Genomic DNA, 18999 nt, shown 5'->3' with positions numbered 1-18999 from the left:
TGCCCCCAGTGTAAGTGGGGAGGCAAGAGAAAAATTGGGGCAAGCTGATTGACTTTTGGGAGAAAACAGGAATTAAGGTGGGTTACAGAACCAATGTCTGAGAGCTCACAGAGACTCTGTGGGACATTGACATGAAACACTGGCAAAAGAAAGCAGCACCTTATCGTCAAGGACCCCCTTCTAGCTCACTTCTACTGCTGAGCAGGAGGCACTGAGGCCCCAAGTCCCACATCACCAGGTTCAGAAACAGTTATTACCCTCCAACCTTCAGGTTCCTGACAGCTGTAGGTTAACTCCAAACCGATTCCACAACCTACAGACTCATTTTCAAGGACTGAACATTCATGTTTAATCTTTTTTATTTGCATGCTTTGTCTTCTTTTGTTCATTGGTTGTTTGACAGTCTTTATTTATGTAGTTTTTCATAGCTTCTATTGTATTTCTTTCCCTGTAAGTGCTCACAAGAAAGATGAATCTCAAGGTTACATATATGTACTTTGATAGAAAATTTACTTTGAACTTTGATTTTGATTTCCTTTTATTTTGCAAGAAATTATGAACTATATTCGGAATTGGAAAGCTGTTGGTTATCTAGGTGCTGTGGAATCTAAAAAGGCAAATACAACACTTTCCATAACACCTACAAAATGCTGGAGGAAATCAGCAGGTCAGGCAGCATCTATACAGGGGAATAAACAGTTGACATTTTTGGTCGAGATGAAATGTCTCAGCTCAAACTTTGACTGTTTATTCGCCTCCATAGATGCTGCCTGACCTGCTGAGTTCCTCCAGCATTTTGTGTGCGCTGCTCTGGATTTCCAGCATCTGCAGAATTTCTTGTGTTTATAAATTTCCATAGCATGAAACGATCCAACAGCACCAGGAAGATAAGGAAAGATAATATTATTAAGGTTCCTTTATCTGGTCATTGAGTTCTGTTCCTCTTTTTAGTGCTGATTATGCAAAGAATATGCTCTGAATACAGATTAAGTGAGTGGGCAAGAGGGTAGTCAGCAGATTTCATTATGGAGAAAACGTGAAGATAAGCAGGTTTGAAAAGCAATGCTTATCTTCACAGGAGCTAAGGAGCCCTCGTACATAAAAGTACAGAAGCATAATGCAGACAGAGCAAACATTTACAGAAACAAACAATATCCTTTATCATAAAATGGATTAGCATACAAGTGGAAAGACTTATGGCAACTATGCTGGGTGTTGGCAAGACTACTCTTAGGACCACCGAGCAACACACTGAAAATGCCGGAGGAACTCAGGCAGCATCGCCAAAAAGCGTAGAGTCGACGTTTCGGGCCGAGACCCTTCGGCGGGACGCCTGGCCTGCTGAGTTCCTCCAACATCTTGTGTGTGTTACTCGGATTTCTGGCATCCGCAGACTTTCTCTTGTTTGTGTGAGGGCCACTGTGATCCACTTGCCTTTCAGCAGCACAACAGTGGCACATTGGAATGCCAGATAAGAGAACTGTTCTATGAGGAGAGATTAAATAAGAGGAAAGAGATGATCACATCGAAGCAAAAAGCATGGGAGTTCAAAAGAGATCTAACAGAGTAGGTGCCAGGAGGAGTTTTGCCCTCTTTGAGAATCTAGAGTTAATACTGGCTACAGGAAACAAAAGACAATCAGCAATTTCTTCCCTCGGGCTGTTGTGAATCTTTAGAATGTCCTGCACAGGGCGCTTTGAATGTTCAGCTGCAGAGTACGCTGGAAACAAAGGATGACAACTTTTGTTTCAGGAGGGAGTCAGGAGGATGATTCAGGAAAACGAAGTTCAAAGGGCCAAAGGACCAGGTTCAGCATGAACTTCAAGTTGCTTTAGTTTTGCAGTGACCCTGGCACTATTACAGCCTAGGGCATCTCAGCTCAGAGTTCAATTCTTTACTTTACTTTATTGTCACCAAACAATTGATACTAGAGCGTACAATTATCACAGTGATATTTGATTCTGGGCTTCGCGCTCCCTGAAGTACAAATCAAATTAAATATAATAAAAATTTAAATTATAATTCATAATTAGAAAATAGAGAGAGACAGAGTAAGGTAGTGCAAGCCAGGTCCGGATATTTGGAAGGAACAGCCCAGGTCCGGGTCAGGATCTGTTCAGCAGTCTTATCACATTTGAAAAGAAGCTGTTCCCAAATCTGGCCATATGAGTCTTCAAGCTCCTGAACCTTCTCCTGGAGGGAAGAGGGACAACAAGTGTGTTGGCTGGGTGGGTCGTGTCCTTGATTATCCTGGCAGCACTGCTCCGACAGCGTGCAGTGTAAAGTGAGTCCAAGGATGGAAGATTGGTTTGTGTGATGTGCTGGGCTATGTTCACGATCTTCTGCAGCTTCTTCCGGTCTTGGACAGGACAACTTCCATACCAGGCTGTGATGCACCCTAGAAGAATGCTTTCTACGGTGCATCTATAAAAATTAGTGAGGGGTTTAGGGGACGGGCCAAATTTCCTCAGCTTTCTAAGGAAGTAAAGGCGCTGGTGGGCCTTCTTGGCAGTGGATTCTGCTTGGTTAAACCAAGTCAGGTCATTTGTGATATTCACCCTGAGGAACTTAAAGCTTTTGACCTGTTCCACCTGCACACCACCGATGTAGATGGGGTCATGCAGTCTGCTACTCCTTCTGGAGTCAACAACCAATTCCTTCGTCTTGCTGACGTTGAGGGATAGGTTACTGTCTTCGCACCATGCCACCAGGTTCTTAATTTCCTCTCTGTACTCAGACTCATCATTACCCAAGATACGGCCTACAATTGTGGTGTCATCAGCAAATTTACATATTGAGTTCGATGGAAACTTGGCTACACAATCATGGGTGTACAGTGAGTACAGCAGGGGGCTGAGTACACAGCCTTGTGGGGCACCGGAGCTCAGAGTGATTGTAGAGGAGAGCTTGTCCCCTATTTTTACAGCCTGGGTCCTGTCTGTGAGGAAGTTAAAGATCCAGCTGCAGATCTGAGTGTTAAGACCCAGGTTCTGGAGCTTAGGAATCAGTTTATTTGGAATGATGCTATTAAAGGCAGCGTTGTAGTCAATGAAAAGGAGCTTTACATATGCATCTTTATTCTCCAGGTGTTCTAAGAGGAACGTAGTGCCAGAGAGATGGCATCTGCCATTGACCTTTTGCTCCGGTAGGCGAATTGCAAAGCATGGAGGTTGACTGGTAGGTTATGGTTGATGTGTGTCATAACCAATGGCTCGAAGCACTTCGTAGCAATTGATGTTAGGGCCACAGGTCGATAGTCATTCAGGCATGCCACCTTGCTTTTCTTCAGCACCGGGATTATCGTTGCCTTCTTAAAACATGAGGGGATCTTAGACTGAAGCAGGGAGCAGTTGAAGAAGTCAGAAAACACTCCAGCTAGCTCACTTGCACAGGCCCAGAGAACCCATCCTGGGCCCGTCGCCTTCCTTGGATTTATCTTCAGGAAGGCTCTTCTAACATCTTCCTTGGTGACATTAATTCATAATTCTGGCACCGTCCATACTTTCTCCACATGTCCGTGTGGATTTCTTCCCACAGTACAAAGACATACCAGTTAGTAGATTAACTGGTCACTATAGATTGTGCTGTGATAAGGAAGGGTTAAATCGGTGTGTTGATGTGTGGCATTAGATAGGAACAGCCTGTTCTGCACTGTATCTCAAAATAAGCAAAAAGAGGAGGGGAAAAGGGAGGGGAATGGAATTCTATTTTAGCAGAAAACTTGTTCATTTTGTTTATAGAATGAATTAGACTTTGAATGAAGGACAGGAATATGCTAATTAAGCTAACGTCTGGTCAATTGCCTTTATTACGTTGATTTCAAATAATTTAACGGTGCTTGTAAAAGGGAAGAAATGGCAGAAGTCACTGATTTAATTCTGTGCATTTCCACCATGATCTGTAGCTGTTATCTTCTGAAAGTAATGCGGTATTTATTTTCCCCTGATCATAATGGACTTAAAATAGCACTTGTTACAGATTTGAAGCAAGTTTCTATTATTTCAAACAGAACAACAGAATCTCTCTCTCTACATAAACCTTGCATTTGTCAATTAACAATATCTATAATAGGCCCAACTGCTCTTTGATAATGTCGGCACAATGTATTCATTGATCTATTATATGTGATGTGATGCATCAAGTTTTAAAATGCACTGCGGCTACAAAGCCTTTTAATTAGGGCTTTTGTCAGGCTGGCACACAATGCAAGAATTCTACGGCTTGAGGTGTTAATACTTATTTCTGGATCTGCTCACAATTTCTTTTCTTCTAACCAAGGCAGAAAGTACACAAAAAAATACAAAATCTCTGTCTAAATGTCATGTCTGTGTAAACAAAAGCATAGGTGATTAAAATGTTAATAAACATGGGCGCAGAACATAGAAGCTCATTTATGACATTGTTATTCAGTTGTGAATAGGCAAACAATCTGGGAAGGGGTTTCAATGGGGCTGTTTACGCAAACCCACATTCACCACTAACAAAGGCAAGCTGTCAACTGCTTCACCTGGACTTCTCAGCCTTTGCTCAAATCCCTGCCTACACGGACACTTATGCATTTTACAGCCAATAGATTCATATTTACACCTTGCTCAACATCAAAGTTGGCAATAAACTAATAATGTGTATTCAGATACCCACTGAAATATCAAGTAGTGCCATCAGTCGCTGCAAATTCAAATGGCTTCTAATATGGTTAAATGGAGGTCAAATAACTCCAGTGATCTGATCAGCTTCTATAGAGGGCAAGAAATCTTACGGAGATATTGGACTATGCAGAATTATTTAGTAACACCAGCAGTTGTGACACTGAACAAAACGGCCAATAATCAAGTTCCTGAGGAAATCTGGCAATTTAGTGATATCATCAGACCATGAGCCAAATTAGGCCATTCTGCCCCTCAGGTCTGCTCTGTCATTCAATCATGGCTGATTTATTATTCCTCTTAACCCCATTCTTCAGCCTTCTCCCCATAACCTTTGACAACCTCACTGATCAAGTACCTATCAATCTCTGCTTTAAATACACCCAGTGACTTGGCCTCCACAACCTTGACAACAGATTCCACAGAATCACTACCTTCAGGCTGAAGAAACTCTTCCTCATCCCTATTCTAAAGGAATGTTCCTCTATTCTGAGGCTGTGTCCACTGGTCCTAGACTCCCCCACTACTGGAAGCATCTTCTCACATTCATTCTACCTAGTCTTGTCAATATTTGGTAGGTTTCAATGAGAAATCTTCCCACCCCTCTAACCTTGAGCAAGTACTGGCCTAGAGCCATCAAACACTCTTCAGTCATTAAGCCTTTCATTCTTGTGAACCTGCGCTGGACCCTTTCCAAAGCCAGCACATTATTTCTTAGATATGGGGCCTAAAACTCCGCATAATACTCCAAATGTGGTCTGACCAATGCCTATTTTAAGATTACTACACAGCGTGTTTAAAAATCCATAGGCTAAGTTAACTCAATAGAGGTTGGGAGTTTTTTTTAATCAAACCTTAAAACTCAATGCTACACAGGGATGGTCAAAGATGCAAAATATATACCCGAAAGAGCAGATACATTAAACACACAAACCCTCTCAAACTGCCCTGCAAATTTCATCTGTTTCTTTAGCATATGATTTCCAGGTGCTACGTGTTATTCTTGAGCAAACTTATTGTCAATCTTCTCTTCCTCTTATAATTTGATGTTTTATTTCATTGATGCCCAAAGTCAGCTTCTAAATTTTTCTGCACTTTCTTCCTGCTATTTTTAACCTCTGGCATTAACCGGCTGAATACCCCTTATCCGAAATCTTCCAAAATCCAATTCTTTTTTAGCTCTAACATGATGTCACAAATGGAAAATTCTGCAAGACACTAAGAAGGTTCCTGGGTGAAACGTAGGTCTCTGCACATCACAGATAGAGAAGTGAGCTCATATATGTAATGAAGAGAAGTTAATGAAACACTGCATAAAAGCAGAAAATGAAGATCTCAATCGTATATTGAAAGAGTGGAATCGTCAGTGTTGAGTGAACATATGCTGTTTAATGGTATGCTAATCATCAAATAAACTAAGGTCTATAACAATGAACCGAAAGTTGAAGGTAATTGTGAATATTCAGCAGACTGGTTGCAGAAATTAAAGAAAAGGCATGGTATTAAATTTTAAATCGCCTGCTAATCATGAAGCAGCAGAGAAATTCATTGTTGAGTTTGCTAGATCGTTGCTGATGAAAAATCTAACATCAGAACAAGTCTATAATACTGATTGTTTTTATATCTTACATAAAACCTAAAAAAAAAGAAAAATACAAATACTGTGTACTGCAACCATTTAATCAAAACACAGCGTTGTCGGGAGACTGAAAGTCTGCCGTTATTTGTTTTTCAACAGCTGATTCAGGTATTCTTCCAATGCTGACCTGCTTTTGTTACCCTGCACACATTACATTTTCATTACTTTAATGATATGTAATATTTTTTATTATTAAGTACACATATATGATGAATAGTTGTAAGATAAAGAGTGGTGACTGGTAGAATATAAATTCAGTGTCAGAAATTATGGTGATCACAAGCTACCTCATTATATATTCCAAAATCTGAAACACCAACAGTATTTTGGATAAGGGAGACTCAACCTTTAATATACACTCAGTGGCCACTTTACTTGCTACACCTGTATACCTGTTCATTAATGCAAATATCTAACCAGCCAATCATGTGGCAGCAATTAAAGATTCCAGACATGGTTAAAAGGTTCAGTTGTTGTTAAGACCAAACATCAGAATGGGGAAGAAATGAGGTCTAAGTGACTTTGACAGTGGAATGATTGTTGGTGCCAGATGGGGTGGTTTGGGTATCTCAGAAACTGTTGATCTCCTGGGATTTTCATGCACAACAGTGTCTAGTGAGCGGCAGTTCTGTGGGTGAAAACAGCTTGTTAATGGGAGTCAGAGGAGAATGGCCAGAATGGTTCAAGCTGACAGGAAGGCACCAGTAACTTAAATAACAACACATTACAACAGTGGTGTGCAGCAGAGCATCTCTGAACGCACAGTACATTGAAACCTAAAGTGGATGGGATATGGCAGCGGAAATACACACTCAGTGTCCACTTTATCAGATACAGGAGCTACCTAATGAAGTGGCCACTGAGTGCAGAAACTTATAAATATTTTTTCTTGTCATTTTTCCCTAAACAATACAGTATAACAACTATTTCCAAAGTATTTACATTGTATTAGGTAGTATAAGTAATCTAGAGATGATTTAAAAGTACAGGCAGTCCCCGGGTTATGAACGAGTTCCGTTCCTGAGTCTGTCTTTAAGTCGGATTTGAAGTTGGAACTGGTACATCCGGTACTATGCAGCCTCAGTTAGTAAAATGTTTGTGTCTTAGTATATGGTATATATTTTACCTTTCTATGCATATAAAATACTTCAGAAACATATGTATTTCAATAATTAAACCACTGACTTGCTTAGTAATAATTGTAGCTTTCATCGGGGCAGGGCCTTTCAAATGCTCCATTAAAATTGTTCCAATCGTCAACCGACTGTAGCCTAACACTTTTCCAATGACTGATGGCGTTTCACCTCTTTCCGATCGCTTTATTATTTCCAATTTATTTTCAATTGTGATCGTGATTATTTTTGTGAACAGAAACACTGCAGATTCAGAGTTCCGCCGCCAGGTCCTAATGTCCACCGCACTGAGACAGGTTAAATAAGGTCCGGGGTTCCGCCAGGTCCTAATGTCCACCGCACTGAGACAGGTTAAGTAAGGTCCGGGGTTCCGCCAGGTCCTAATGTCCACTGCATTGAGACAGGTTAAATAAGGTCCGGGGTTCCACCGGGTCCTAATGTCCACCGCACTGAGACAGGTTAAATAAGGTCCGGGGTTCCGCCGGGTCCTAATGTCCACCGCACTGAGACAGGTTAAATAAGGTCCGGGGTTCCGCCGGGTCCTAATGTCCACCGCACTGAGACAGGTTAAATAAGGTCCGGGGTTCCGCCGGGTCCTAATGTCCACCGCACTGAGACAGGTTAAATAAGGTCCGGGGTTCCGCCGGGTCCTAATGTCCACCGCACTGAGACAGGTTAAATAAGGTCCGGGGTTCCGCCGGGTCCTAATGTCCACCGCACTGAGACAGGTTAAATAAGGTCCGGGGTTCCGCCGGGTCCTAATGTCCACCGCACTGAGACAGGTTAAATAAGGTCCGGGGTTCCGCCGGGTCCTAATGTCCACCGCACTGAGACAGGTTAAATAAGGTCCGGGGTTCCGCCGGGTCCTAATGTCCACCGCACTGAGACAGGTTAAATAAGGTCCGGGGTTCCGCCGGGTCCTAATGTCCACCGCACTGAGACAGGTTAAATAAGGTCCGGGGTTCCGCCGGGTCCTAATGTCCACCGCACTGAGACAGGTTAAATAAGGTCCGAGGTTCTGCCGGGTCCTAATGTCCACCGCACTGAGACAGGTTAAATAAGGTTCCGGGTTCCGCCGGGTCCTAATGTCCACTGCACTGAGACAGGTTAAATAAGGTCCGGGGTTCCGCCGGGTCCTAATGTCCACCGCACTGAGACAGGTTAAATAAGGTCCGGGGTTCCGCCGGGTCCTAATGTCCACCGCACTGAGACAGGTTAAATAAGGTCCGGGGTTCCGCCAGGTCCTAATGTCCACCGCATTGAGACAGGTTAAATAAGGGACTTGAGCATCCACGTTTTTTGGTATCCACAAGGGGTCCCAGAACCAATCCTCCGCAGATAAGGAGGGCAAACTGTAATCACTTACATACATGTAATCTTTCAGTGAATTTCCAGCAATTAATGGCACAGTTGCTTCTGTATTCTTCTTGAGAAACTTGTTAGTTCTCAGTAGCAGGTGAAATGCATTTGTCTTCCCACAGCTGCTTTTATTCTGCATGGTTCTTCTTGTTTAACACTCAGTGTACAATATTTAATTGAACACTTTTTGAATGTCCTTGTATACAACATCAACTACACCACCCTTCTCAACCTTCTGTTCATTCACAAACGAAAAAAAAATCACATTGATCCCTTTTCCAGATCTGTACTGACTTTATTTTTATTTATTTCTCCTGGCTCATTGCCACAACTGCTTCCAGATCTATCCTTGGTACCATTACTTGCTGAACCCTTTTATTTTTCTCTCAGACCAAAGGCTTTATTTTTTCTACAATAACAGATTGGATTTACAAAATGCAGCACTGTTTGGTATACAATTAATGCACTTACCAAGGGATGTGAATTATCCCATTAGGTTTTAGGAAGTGTTGAGAGGCAGTTAATTATGGTTTTCACAGATGTTATTGATTTCTGTTTAGCACTGATTACTAGTTAAATTAATTAATACCCAGAGCCCAGAAGTATAATCAGCTGCTCTTGTTTAATTATCTAGTCCAACAAGAAGAATTTCCCCATTCCATTTGTTGTGTGACTTGAAGGGCTTCCTCTTTACTAAGTTTAGCATAATTTTGCAATTATATTTAATAAGGTAACCGGCAAATGAAAGGACAATTGCCTTACAATGTTGAACACTGCTTCTAATAGAGCTGCATTACCTCTATTGAGTTTTCTGTGATATGGCAACTTGTCTTCCCAAGGCACTTGACTGGGACATTGTTAAACAAATCAAGTCACTTTATTTGTTAGGACAGATAACCAAAAGCTCAGGCACCTAAAGAGTCACATAAATCTATCAAGCCTGCAACTTAGCCATTTGACCCAATAAACAAGTACTTTTTGACAACATCCGGCTTGCACTGTGTAGCTTTGCAGGTATGGATTTTTAAAGAATACATCCATATATACAACTTCAATGTGGTAAGGGATTCACCTGTTCAAACACTGTTACAGACCCAGACACCCTCTCGTCAGGGGTCCCCCAACCTGGGGGCTGCAGACCCCTTGGTTAGTAGTCAGACTCCATGAGCTTGGGAATCCCTGCTCTAGATGAAAACATTTTCTCATCTCCCCTTCTTCTACCCAGTATTTTATATCTCTGCCTACTTCTTTCTGATCCCTTTGCTAATTTGTGTTGGTGCCAGAAGCATGTGGTTGTGACCAGCAAACTCAAGGAAATCTGCAGATGCTGGAAATTCGAACAACACTCACAAAATGCTGGTGGAACACAGCAGGCCAGGCAGCATCTATAGGGAGAATTGCTGTCGACATTTCGGTCAGGACAAAGGGTCTCGGCCCGAAACATCAACAGTGCTTCTCCCTATAGATGCTGCCTGGCCTGCTGCGTTCCCCCAGCATTTTGTGTGTGGTTGTGACCAGATTGTGTTTGATGCAAATGACACATTTCACTACTGTATGTGACAAATGAAGCCTCCTTCCCTTTCTCCCATGGTCCACTCTCCTCACCTATCAGATTCCTTCCTCTCCAGCCCTTTACCTTTCTTACTCACCTAATTAAACCCCTTTCCCCTCTCCCCCACCTTTTTATTCTGCTATCTCCCCCTTACTCTCAGTCCTGAAGAAGGACCTCGGCCCGAAACGTCGACGGTATATACATTTCCACAGATGCTGCCTGACCTGCTGGGTTCCTCCAGCATTGCGTGTTTAACCTCTATCTCTGCTTCCTTTGAACAATGTTTGCAGAGGAGCTGGTTACCGTAAGGAACGATAATTGTACAGAAGTGGCTGTGGCAACATGCAAGCATGTGACAAATAAAAATAATCTTTAGAAACAGCCGCATCCCTTATCATTTTACACTCAACTAAATCTCCCCCTAGGCTCCTCTATTCCAAGTAAAAACCACAGGTTATCCAGCCTTTTCCTAATGGCCGAAGTTTCTCAGTCCCAGCAATGTCTGTAAAACTCAATTTGCATCCTCTCCAGCACAATCACAGTAACCCCAGAGAGTTGTGGACGCAGATCCTCCCCTTTCTGGACTCTGCCTATACTTCTTGTTGCCTCAGTGAAGCAGCCAGCAGAGTCAAAGCCCCCACCCACCCCAGACATTCTCTCTTCCCCCCCACTCCCATCAGGCAGAAGATACAAAAGCCTGAGAGCACATACTACCAGGCTCAGGGACAGCTACTTCCCTGCTGTAATAAGACTATTCAATGGTTCCCCAGAGCAAGAAAGTGAACTTATGACCTCACAATCTAGCTTATTATGATCCTGCACTTTATTGTCTACCTGCACTGCATTCTCGTATTACCCTTCACTCTTTCTGCTTTGTTATTGCATCATCTTCTAACTCAACGCACTATGTAGTGATTTGATCTGTGTGAACTGTGTGCAAGACCAGCTTTTCCATATTATCTCAGTAAATGCGACAATAATAAGCCAGGTCCTATCACAGTTACAAAAGCTGTAGTAGAGAAGCTAGAGGAAGGGTAGGGCCTTGGCAGCAAACCACGATGCTGCCCAAACTGGAGTAACAAAATTCAGAGATGATCAGATCCCTAGACTGGCGTAAGTGCAGGTATCGCAGAGTCACATTCTGTAAAAGATGCAGGGTATGGAGAGATAAATACATGAATCAGTAGCAGGACCAGGCTACTCAACCTTCAAGGATCAAGAAAAAGGACGAGCACGTTAATGCCTTTGATCTAAATCAATTGTACAAATTTCAGCAAGCTGTACAATGAATGGCACAACATTTGTTACACCATGCAAGGACCCATTTACCCCTGCTCTGCTTCCTGTTGTCCAGCCAACTGTCTGTCCAAAACGTTGCTCGGAAGCTTTTATTTTCTGCATCTCCTTGTCAAATGTGTTCTAGAAGCCTGGTGCATCCGGAGGTTCCCCTTTAACCACTGCATACATTACCCGCTCAGAGAACTCAAATGAATCATTTCAATGTGATCAACACACACAGAATGCTGGAGGAGCTCGGCAGGCCAGGCAGAATCTGTGGGAAAGAGTACAGTCAATGTATTGGACCCTACTGAAGGGTCTCAGGCCAAAACATCGACTGTACTTTTTTCCTTAGATGCTCCTCCAGAGGGGTGTGTGTGTGTGTGAGTGTGTGTGTGTGTGTGTGTGTGTGTGTGTGTGTGTGTGTGTGTGTGTGTGTGTGTGTGTGTGTGTGTGTGTGTGTGTGTGTGTGTGTGTGTGTGTGTGTGTGTGTGTGTGTGTGTGTGTGTGTGTGTGTATTTCTAGCATCTGCAGATTTTCTCATCTGTGTTTCAATTTTATTGTCTTTTAACAATATCTTGCCAACTCTGCCAATTATTTTGATTTTCTTTCTATGCCCTGCTATTATTTAAGGATAAAGGAGAAGCCTTTTAGGACCAAGATGAGGAGAAACTTCTTCACACAGAGAGTGGTGAATCTGTGGAATTCTCTGCCACAGGAAACAGTTGAGGCCGGCTCATTGGCTATATTTAAGAGGAAGTTAGATATGGCCCTTGTGGCTAAAGGGATCGGGGGTATGGAGAGAAAGCAGGTACAGGGTTCTGAGTTGGATGATCAGCCATGATCATACTGAATGGTGGCACAGGCTCGAAGGGCCGAATGGCCTACTCCTGCACCTATTTTCTATGTTTCTATTATCTTTGATAATAGTCTCTGATATTTCACAATGCATTTTGTTAAGCTAGTTGGGTGCTGATTTCCTGCTTTCTGCCTTCCTTTTTCATTAAAGCAAGAGCTCCCAACCTTTCTTTATGTGATGGATCAAAACCACTTTGCAAGGGGTCCGTGGAAATCATTAGTTAATACCTATGTGCGAATTCTCCCACTGGCTATTTCTTTAAGACCCTAAGATGAAACTGTATCAAAACCTAGAGATCATCAGCACATAACACAACAATTCACTCAGCACCCATACTCAAGCGATCCTCTATCTCCCTCTTTTGATGGTGAGTGATAGCCTGTTGCTCCTTAAGTCAGGGGACTTGGAAAAGCAACCTAGAAGATTATAACATCAGAGAGTGAACTGCTTGTCTCCTGCCCTCATTATTGCAGGGGTGATCTCTTCCTCGCTAGTGACATAGAACCTGTTTGAGATTCTGCAGTGCTGGGTTATGGACGGTAGTTTTTTTATGGACTCCAGATTAAGGTCCCTTTGGGGGCTTTTGCTATTGCTTGCATGGCGGGGGTGCTTGTTGCTGGGGCAAGTGGGGAAGTGGAAGGGGCAGGTCTATGCTTCCACTGCTGCTTGTGCATGTGGGGGAGATGGGGCTTTGGGGTTCTACTGTTTGTCATCCATGCTCTGGGGTTTTTGTTTTGAGGGTGTCTGTGAGGAGTAAGAATTTCAGGTTGTACACTGTACACATTCTCTGATATTAAATTGAACCATTTGACCTACTTTATGGTGATTATAATTTTCAATTTCTCCCTTCCAATTCCAACTTGCATTTACCTCTGGTATGTCCTCTATAGTGAAGACCAATGAAAAACACCCATTTCTTTCATCTACTGACATCATTCTTTCCATTATTAATTCCCAGACTCGCTTACTGTAGAACAACCACACGATTTTTAATGCTTTCTGATGGCCTATAGAAACTCATGCAGTTTTTATATTCCTGGTCACCTTTACCTAATTTAATTTTTCCTTTCTCATCAAGCTTTTAGTAACTCCTTATTGATTTTTATATTCTGTCAGATATTCTAGCTTGCCACCTGTCTTTATACAATTATATGCTTTTACTTTATGTTTGACACTATCAAAATTCAAAAAATAAAGCTCAAAGTAAATTCATTATCGAAGAATGTAAACATCACCATATACAGCTCTGAGATTAATTTTCTTGCAGGCATTCACAGTAGGACAGAGAATCCATGAAAAACAAAGACTGACAACCACTCAATGTCAAAAAGGCCTCTTAAAGGGCAACTGCAGACTGCAAATTGCAGTGATAGAAACACAAGCCAAGTTCTTTTAGTAGTTTTGTGAGCTGCGCACAAAAAAACCCACTGTGTATCGCTACTGCCATCTTGACTTTTTAGTTAATTACAGATGGTGGGCCCTCCCCCTTAGAATGTCTCCTTCTTGTTGGAAGAGCACCTGTTCAGGTTCTCTGAAAGATGCCCTTATACAACCGCCAAGGCATCTTGGCTAACTAATCCTTTACCCAAACTTGCTGGTATATTAATTATGATTATTATTTAATAGAGCAACTCCTCCATTATTTTACTAGCTTCCTGTTCATGATAGATGTCAATAATATTTATGTCATAAGGTCCCCAGTTATGCCAACTCAGTGATAGCCATCAGATCATACACACGGTCATCCCTCTATGAGTTTGCACCACAGTGGGCCAAAACTCAAAAAAAAAGTCGGAGCACAGGAAGGAGATAGGGAGCTTAGCAACATGGTAGCATGACAATAACCTTTCCCTCAATGCCAGCACTACAAAAGAGCTCGTCATCGACATCAGTGGTGCTGAGGTTGAGAGAGTTGAGACCCTTAAATTCCTAGGAGTCAACATCACCAATAGCCTGTCCTGGTCCAATCACATTGACACTATTGCCAAGAAAGCTCTATTTCCTTACAAGGCTAAAGGAATTCAGCACGTTTCTGTTGACCCTCTCCAATGTTTACAGATATATCACAGAAAACATCCTGTATCAGAGGTTCCCAACCTTCTTGTGCCATTGACTAAGAGATCCAAGGACCCCAGGTTGGAATCCCTGCCTATTTGAATGCACTATGGCTTGGTAAGGCAATTACTCTGCCCAACACCGTTAGAAACTGCAAAGCTTTGTGGCCACAGCTCTGCACATCACTGAAACCAGCCTCCCCTCCATGAACTCTGTTGAAACATTTCACAATATCGGTAAGGCAGCCAGCATTATCAAATAACCAACCCACCCCAGTCTCTTTTTTCCTCACTTCCATAGGGCAGAAAGTACTAGAGCCTGAAAACACGTAACAGCTGTCTCAAGGAGAGCTACTATCTCACTGCTGTAAGATTACTGAATGGTCCCCTTTACCCTCTCTCTCTATCTCATTATGGTTTTGCACTTTCTCTGTAATTGTAACACTTCATTCTGCTTTCAGTTATTCTTCTTCCCTTGTACTCCGTCAATGTACCGATGTGATTAAATGATCTGTACGACAAAGTTTTTAATTGTACCTCAGCACATGTGACAATAGTAAACCAATTTACCAATTTCCTTCTTGTTTCAGACTTTAATTAGTATCTTAATTATTTTTATAATCTCTAGCCTTGTGTACAGATTTGTTCTTAAATTTATACTCTTTGTCTCCTTCTGCCATAAACTGATTATTTCCCATATTTAATATTGTTGCTCTCTAGTCTTGTCTATACTGTTTAATTTATAACATCCTCTCACCTTTGACCTGATGCCGACACCATTTACTTTGTAAGTATTTTAAGATGACAACAAAAGCTTTAAAATCGAGCCTCTGGAAGAAGAAAGGTACCCCACGTGCACCGGTGATGGGAACATGTTGGGACATAGGCAGCAACCCTCTGAAGGTCTGACTGAGGGGTTCAATGGACCCCTTGTTTGATGCTATTGGTCCATGGCATAAAGAAGGTTGGGAATCCCCGGTCCATAACAAGCACCTCAATAGTATTAAGTCTGATCAAAGTGTCGAGCTGGGGTTGGGATTTCAGAGTGAAATTGTCACGAGTGGAAACACAGGCATGGAGTTTGTTTGAAACAACGGTCAATGGTCCTGGAATATGGGCTCAGTGCACTGAGACAGAGGACCAGCCCTGATCCTGACAAATGACGGAGCAGTATTGAGGGATTGGAAGTCCTACTTCTGCTCCTAATTCAAATGCTATTTCCAAAGACCCACTGAAACAGGGAAATCTCACAGGCACTCTTATCAAAACCTATGGAAGCTATAGACCCAAACCTACAATCTGGGAACTGGATGGTTCCATCTCGGCAACTGCAATGGAAGTGTCTTAAGTATTTATCTAATGATACAGTGCAGTAAAGGTCCTTTGTGCCATGCCACCCCAGCAAAACCCCATTAACCCTAACCTAATCACCGGATAATCTACAATAACCAAGTAGCCTGTCCAGACCGTGGGAGGAAACGAGTGGACCTAGAGTAAATCTACACATCCCATGGGGAGGATGTACAGAGATACCCTACCGAATGGTGCCGGAATTGAACTGAACTCCGGAACGCCCTGGGCTGTAACAGCATTGCACTATCCGCTACGCTACCATGAAGCCCGCTAAGTGTGAAATGGAATGTTTGGAGGATGCATGTGACTGCAGTAACCACTGCAGTAACATCTGGCACCTTAGTGGAGCTGGACTAACAGACTTTCTAGGCTATTGGATGTTTCTCCTACTTGTACCCAAACCCATTTGTGTCTGTTGCTGCCTGACCTGCAGAACGTTTCCAGCAGTTTTCCAGTACTAGACCATGAGACCATAAGCTATAGGAGCAGAATTAGGCCATTTGGCCCATCGAGTATGCTCTGCCACTTCATCATGGCTGATCTATTTTCCCTCTCAGCTCCGACCTCCTGCCTTCTCCATGTATCCCTTATGTACATAAAGACTTGGCCTCCACAGATGCCTGTGGCAACAAATTCCACAGATTCACAACTCTCTGGCTAAAGAGGTTCCTCCTCATCTCCATTCTAAAAGGATGCCCCACTATTCTGTGGCTGTGTCCTCTGGTCTTAAGACTCTCCCAGCATCCTCTCCATATCCAATCTATCAAGGCCTTTCAGCATTCGATAGTTGTCAATGAGGTCACCCCTTGTTTTTCTGAATTCTAGTGAATACAGGTCCAGAACCATCAGACGCTCTTCATATGACAAGCCATTCAATCCTGGGATCACTTTCATGAACCTCTATGAACCCCCTCCTTTCAGCACATCCTTTCTTAGATAAGGGGCCCAAAACTGCTCACAGTGCTTCAAGTGAGGCTTCACCAGTGCTTTATAAAGTCTCAACGTTGTATCCTTACTTTTATATTCTGCAGTCGTCCCCGTCCCCGTGTTTTCTTTGTCAGGAGCCATTTGTGCACCTTTCTACTCAGTATCGTTTCCCTGTTGTATTGTTAGCCTCGTTACACTTTCTCTGGAACTGTAACACTGTCTATAATTGTCTTTCCTTGCACTATCTCACTGCACTGTTGGAATGAGATGATCAGAATGGACGGTATACTAAACAAAGTTTTTCACCTACCTGTGACAATAATAGATCAATTTGCCAATAGAGTCGTGACTTCCTTGTGAGGCTATTCCACGGGGTAACGTAAAATCTCTGATGTGAACAAATTCCTCATCATGTTTGAATATTATTTCTCACTGATTCTAGCTCTTCCTGATGTATTTCAGGCCAAACATTATCTGGCAATAGGTTTCGTACTGTTGTTTTTAAAGTACCCTTTAATCCACTGCCAGATGAACTCTGGAGTTCATATGAGAGTAGTGTAACTTCCAGACAAGGTAACAAGCTGGTCTACATTTTAAAAGCTCACATTGTCCATCCCAACGAGACTTAGTCAAGATCTAAGAACTGGAGAGAAAACGAAGGAAATCCAAATTCTGTTTCGTGTTGTAGTTTTGCACAACGGACTGGTTACCTCGGCAACCAGAGGGAAATCAAATGGCAGTACATCTGAAAATATCCTATAGTCCTGTTAAGATCAGCAAGTTTCTCTCCCAAAGGCATTAATTAATTGGGCAGATATTATATCGATATGATAATTTCAACATTATCGTTAGAGGATAGTTGCTCCTTTCAGTTATAAAGTAAAAGTTCCTCCGCACACCATGTTTGGAGCATTGGGCGGCAACCTGAATGATTCTTTAGAATTTGTTTGATTTACCAGGCTGAGCTGCTAGCTCGACCCTCAACCCAGCACAGACAGAACGCGTGCAAGGAGCCGGCCGCATTCGAACCTGGGACCATTCACTCCGAAGTCTGGTGCGGATACTGTTGTGTTCTTTATATTAATACGTAACGTGGGTTTCTAATAAAGAACCATTTCCTGGAAGAATATAACTTTTATTTACAACAGCAACAGCCACACGTATCTTACAGCACCGTGCTTCCAGACCCTTCTATCATTTCTGCGCATGCTCAGATCTCTCTCCAATCACGTTCTTACATGTGATATCACCACAAAACTTTTTAGTTACTGGCTATTTAATTAACCAAATGCAGGTTCTCCCACTCCATTGATGAGATTCTAAGCCATCAGTGGTCCAGGCCTCTGCATTAGCAGTCCCACAGTACAACTACATTCCCCAGCAGTACCACTCATAACCAGTCGATCAGGCTTCAGCTATACTGTATACCATCCAATATTTTATCTATATTCAACCACGCTGAAATAACAATGATATATGTTAACAAAAGTGATCCAAGTTCCCGAAAGTACACAGAACAGGTGCACACCCTGAAAGGATGATCCTGCAAAAACACAAGGCATCCTGAGACCCAGATCTCCTTTTTCTACGACATTTCCATCGGATTCCCCAGACACGATTCCCAGAAAGTACAAGGCGTGGAACCATTTGAAGATAAATTCACTGATCTCTGAATGAGGCAGGCAGATGCTGACATATATACTTGACTCATAGGGAGAATACAGCATCAAAACAGATTGGAAAGAAAAACATTAAATCAAATGCATCAGAAGTCCCTTACCGCGTGATTTCATGCCAATGAAGCGATTCTCTACGATGTCTATCCGTCCAACCCCATGCTTACTCCTGGAAAAAGAAAGATGAATGGCAGAGTTCAGTTTCCTTTTCAATCGGGTGAAACACCCCCATAAAGGTACAACAGGGCATTAACTAATAGGCTCAAGTGATGTAGACATTAATATGGTTGAGGTTAAAAAGGGCCAGTCAACTGAGAGGCAGTGAGATAAACTCACACAATGAACATTCTGCCTCATTAAAGGATGTCAAAATTTTTTAGTTCGGCTGCACAGTTCCAAGGCACAGAGCCTGGCACTTTGTCGGGTCCTGAATAGGAGTGAAGTCAGATTAGAATTAAATGAGACTGATCTTTTCACACACTTTGAAGGGAGACGTCGAGTGGTGCACAAAGAGGCAATTCTC

General features: G+C 42.5%; 1 protein-coding gene across 2 annotated transcripts in view; it reads right to left on the bottom strand.

The window, feature by feature from the left end:
• The window catches only part of ass1 (argininosuccinate synthase 1), a 189227-nt gene that overhangs the window by 58297 nt on the left and 111931 nt on the right, over window positions 1-18999 (bottom strand). For both annotated transcript variants that reach the window (XM_059993723.1, XM_059993722.1), the window contains one exon: window positions 18581-18645. In XM_059993723.1, coding sequence (XP_059849706.1) covers window positions 18581-18645 — 65 coding nt within the window. The remainder of the gene's footprint in view (window positions 1-18580; window positions 18646-18999) is intronic.

Source organism: Hypanus sabinus, chromosome 18, assembly GCF_030144855.1.
Source record: "Hypanus sabinus isolate sHypSab1 chromosome 18, sHypSab1.hap1, whole genome shotgun sequence".
NCBI lineage: Eukaryota > Metazoa > Chordata > Chondrichthyes > Myliobatiformes > Dasyatidae > Hypanus > Hypanus sabinus.
The sequence above is the reverse complement of the archived record's forward strand: the minus strand, read 5'-3'. Positions and strand labels throughout refer to the sequence as shown.